The following is a 5,000-nucleotide window of genomic DNA, read 5'->3' as shown; positions in this document are numbered from 1 at the left end:
AGTTGGTAAGCAAGCTACTTACCACACAGCCACTCCTGCACCAATCAGTTTATTTATATATATATATATATATATATATATATATATATATATATATATATATATATATATATATATGCATACGTCTATGTATGTATGTATGTATGTATGCATGTGTACGTACGTACGTATGTATGTATGTATGTATGTATATATTCACTCGCATTCAGACATATATATACATACATAAACGAGTAAGAGAATAAAAGAATAAGAACGTATATATATATATATATATATATATATATATATATATATATATATATATATATATATATGCATGTATATATATATATTTATAGATGTATATATGTGTATATATATATGTATATATGTTTATATATGCATATATATATATATAAATATACATACATACACACACACACACACACACACACACACACACACACACATATATATATATACATATATATATGCTCACTACTCATTTTATCTTTTTGTCTTTGTTAACATTGTTAATGCTTCATTTAAAAGTATCATCAATTCAATCCCAGATATAAAATTTATAATAATTTTTTCCAACCATTCTATCGACCCTACCTCACGAACAAAAGATAAAATAACAAAAAAATTATAGCAACAACGCAAATTATTATTATTATTATTATTATTATTATTATTATTATTATTATTATTATTATTATTATTATTATTTTATGTTTGACTTTTACTTTGCATTTGTACAAGTTGGATCCAAGTCTCACCCAGAGACCTCAAGAGACAACAAGCTAGAAGTTCATGTAGGTGTTATGCCTAGGGTACCATATATTTGGATTTGTACAGTTTTGTTCAAGTGAATGTTTAAGAAACCATAAGAAAATTATGTGTTTGTTTTAAAATTTGAGATCACATAGACAGTATTTTACGTAGGATATGATATTATTATTATTATTATTATTATTATTATTATTATACGAAACACTTAAATTTTTTTTTCTTGACATGAGATCACCATGTCGCGCACATTTGGGTGTGTGTGATGCATGTGCCCTAATCAGACCAGAAGTCATGATGGGTACACTGCGCTTCGCATATTTTACCCCAGTGTCACTTTGATGGTATCTACTACTCTCTCACTCAATAAAAATAATGATAATAATAATGATAATAATAATAATAATAATAACAACAACAACAACAACAACAACAACAACAACAACAACAACAACAACAATCACTGATGGTTCATATAAAAGATTGTGGACGATACAAGACACTACAAAACGAGTGGGATTGGAACGTAAGGAAAATAATAAAAGTTATAACAAGTAAAATCCCCCAAAAAGGTTGTTCGTGGAAACGCCACAAAAACCACGATTGCCCTCTCCTCTTCGTCCTCACCTCTTCGTCCAACCTTGTTGTATTTCACTCGGGCCATACGCACTGCATTCACCCACCTTTTGACAAAATTCTTGGGTGGCAGCACCTCCCTCTCTTCTCTGTTTCTTTTTCAAGTTGAATTTGAAAATCTTGATGAGGGTTTGGCCAAAGAGGAAAGTGTCTATCTTCAGCCCTTTCAACTTGGTCCACTGCACGACCTCTTTCGCTAAGGCCACCAGACAGAGAAGCACTGCCTGCCCTCCTCGGCCAAAGGAAGACGGCGGGGTGAAAGGAAGGCGGCCGAATTAGTCTTACACGCGACAGCAGGTATTCGACATAAACCCACAAGTCAGCAATGCTCGGGCACTGGACGAGAGCGTGCAGAACAGTTTCGTCGCTCTGCACGCATCTCGGGCAGGCCTGGCTGACGGAATTCCATGCCTGTAGAGTTTATTCCGAATCGGCAATACCTCTTAGTAGCATTGTCAGTGCCAGGGATTTCTGAAAATTATCCATAGGCCCAATAATAATAATAATAAAAGTTGATAATAAGGAAGATGATTATGATGATGAATAATTCATCCTCCACCCTTGCAAAATAAATGTTTTAATATTTTAATTAATATTGCCTTTTTATTTCAATTTCATTGTGGATCCAACAGAGGAAATATTTGGCTTAGCGGGAAAAAAAGAATCCAGTTTCAAGCCCCCACCCCACCGATTTCGTCGGAGAAATGAGTCTCAGCGTGACAGGATATAACCAAGGCTACCATCATCCGGGACCCATGGTACACGATTTTTACCAATATCCACCGGAACCAACACCACACCATTATTTCCCAAACTGGATGCTTAACGGAAACGACACGCCCGTAGCCACCGCACAAATAGGCAACGATTCTTCCTACCTAGCTACAACTGGTTCCTTGTCTTCCGATTATCAAACCTACACATACGAACACATACAAACACACTCAGGACCGCTTCGCGTCATTAAAAGACGAGTCACGGCCAATAAAAAAGAAAGACGACGGACTCAGAGCATAAACATGGCTTTTGCTCAACTTCGTGGTTGTATACCAAATGTTCCGTCAGACACAAAATTATCGAAAATAAAAACTCTTCGTCTAGCCACGAGTTATATCGCCTATCTAATGGACGTCTTATCAAAGGATGATCCTTCTTTCGTGGACACTGCTGGATTTAAAGCGGAACTTAGCAAGAAACTGGAGAACAGAGACGACAAGAAACGGAAAGAGACGGTAAGTTGAGTTTTACTACTACTACTACTACTACTACTACTACTACTACTACTACTACTACTAACAACAACAACAACAACAACAACAACAACAACAACAGCATCAACAACAACAACAACAACAACAACAACAACAACAACAACGATAACAAAAACAACAAAAACAACAACAACAATTGTTTCTAAAATAGGCACAGGAAAAGTCGATGATATCGAATCCAGTCCTTGACTTTATTTTTTTTATCGTCTCTGGAAGGATGAAATCCAAAGTAAACCTCGGAAAGGTTTGAACTCAGAGCGAGAAAGTTCATAGTTAAATATCGTAAGGCATTTTGTCCGAAGCTCTAACGATTCTGTAAAATTTCTTCCATAAGCGAAAGTTAAGAAAACTTTTTTAGGGAGGAACCAATGGATTATAGCGACCCCAGTATTTAATTGGTACTTCATTATATCGTCCCCAGCCTTTTACTGGTACTTTATTTAACAGATACTAGAGGAGTGAAAGGAAAAGGCGATCATGGCAAAATTTGAATTGAGAACATTGAATAATAAAAAGCTACATTTTCTGATAGCTCAGGCTTTCACCTGAAATAATCAATAACAATTAGACTCAAATACTATGATCATGCTACAAATGTTAGGCTACCTACGCAAATAAATAAAGAAGGAAAATCACGCAATTTAAATGATTAAACACTGAAAATATAGTTTATCACAACAATACAGCAAACAATATAGCAGTTGATAGTTAAACAGTATCATTGCTATTGATAATATATATTTATTACAACAGTAATTTATAATATAGGTACAACTTTTCTCTGTTGTTGCTGGGAAAAGTTAGAAAATTACTTTGACTTTAACATTTGACTCAGAGTTGAACACAGGTTAGATTTGATGTGAACACAAGAAGGTAAAGAGCAGAACAAATACCACAAGGCTTTTTGCCCGATGTCCTAACAATTCTGCTAATCCACCGATCTAACTACTACTACTACTACTACTACTACTACTACTACTACTACTACTACTACTACAACAACGACAACAACAGAATTTTTTATAGGAGAAATAGTTAATTCTATAAAAATGTTTAAAAAAGCAGAAAAGTACACCAGTTTACTTAAGACGTGTGTTTGAAAACCTGAAAACAGTGAAAAGTGCTTTATATAAAAAAAACTTCCTTCACAGGTCTTTAAACTTGTTTACCTATAGTAACACAAAATATATATTTACATAATCAACAATTTTTAATTGAAGAAAATCTTCTGCAAATACATATATACATGTATACATCTACACATATATATTTACACAAGCGCGCGCGCGCGCGCACACACACACACACACACTCACACACACATACACACACACACACACACACACACACACACACACACACACACACACACACACTCACACACATGTATATATAATGTGTTTTTCTGCGCATGTAGTTTATATATATGACATATATATATATATATATATATATATATATATATATATATATATATATATATATATATATATATATATATATATATAATAGTAAAGTTTATATTATTAATAGTAATGGTAAGACAACAAAAGAATGAAAGCGACCTCGATATTATGTAAATAGAGGAATTTATCTGTAATATAATATGTGACAATTATTCGGTTGCCATAATAAAACTCTGAGTTTCGGATGTCGGGGCGGAAACCTGTTCCGGCATCTCTTCAGTTATTGAGGCAATAAAAGTATGATATTTTGATTGCCTCAATTACTGTAGAGATGCCAGAGCAGGTTTCCGTCCCGACATCCGAAACTCGGAGTTTTATTATGGCAACCGAATAATTGTCACATATTATATCACACACACACACACACACACACACACACACACACACACACATATATATATACATATATGTGAAAAAACAGTATGTAAAAGCACAAACAGAACGAACGGTAAACATACAGAATATCGCCAAATTCTAGTCAGTTATCGTCCATAGGATCTCATCAATTTCTGTCTGCCTTTATGTCTGCTGGCAACTTTTTTCCGAGTAAATACCCAATCTTTCTCGGCTGTTTTCACAGCCAGACTGCGTTCGAAATTTACTTTCTTGTCTGTAACATACATACATACATACATACATACATACATACATACATACATACGTACGTATGTACGTACATATATACATACATATATACATACATACATGTGTACATGCATGCATACATGCATATATTCATGCATACATGCGTACCTTCATGCATACATGCATACAAACATACATACACCCATACGCACATACACACATACACAAGCACATACGTACACACGTACATACACACTCATCACACCAC

The 5,000-nt window shown here is 34.3% G+C and overlaps 1 protein-coding gene across 1 annotated transcript in view; it reads left to right on the top strand.

Moving 5' to 3' along the window:
* The window catches only part of LOC106873265 (heart- and neural crest derivatives-expressed protein 2), a 109,446-nt gene that overhangs the window by 12,438 nt on the left and 92,008 nt on the right, over positions 1 to 5,000 (top strand). Inside the window, exon 2 of the mRNA XM_052972579.2 lies at positions 2,043 to 2,642. Within this exon, the coding sequence (XP_052828539.1) occupies positions 2,115 to 2,642 (528 nt within the window). The 5' untranslated portion in view covers positions 2,043 to 2,114. The remainder of the gene's footprint in view (positions 1 to 2,042; positions 2,643 to 5,000) is intronic.

The sequence above is a fragment of the Octopus bimaculoides genome, chromosome 13 (genome assembly GCF_046866305.1).
Source record: "Octopus bimaculoides isolate indiv1 chromosome 13, ASM4686630v1, whole genome shotgun sequence".
NCBI classification, from domain to species: domain Eukaryota; kingdom Metazoa; phylum Mollusca; class Cephalopoda; order Octopoda; family Octopodidae; genus Octopus; species Octopus bimaculoides.
Note: the sequence above shows the minus strand (reverse complement) of the source record. Positions and strands in the feature narration are given on the sequence as shown.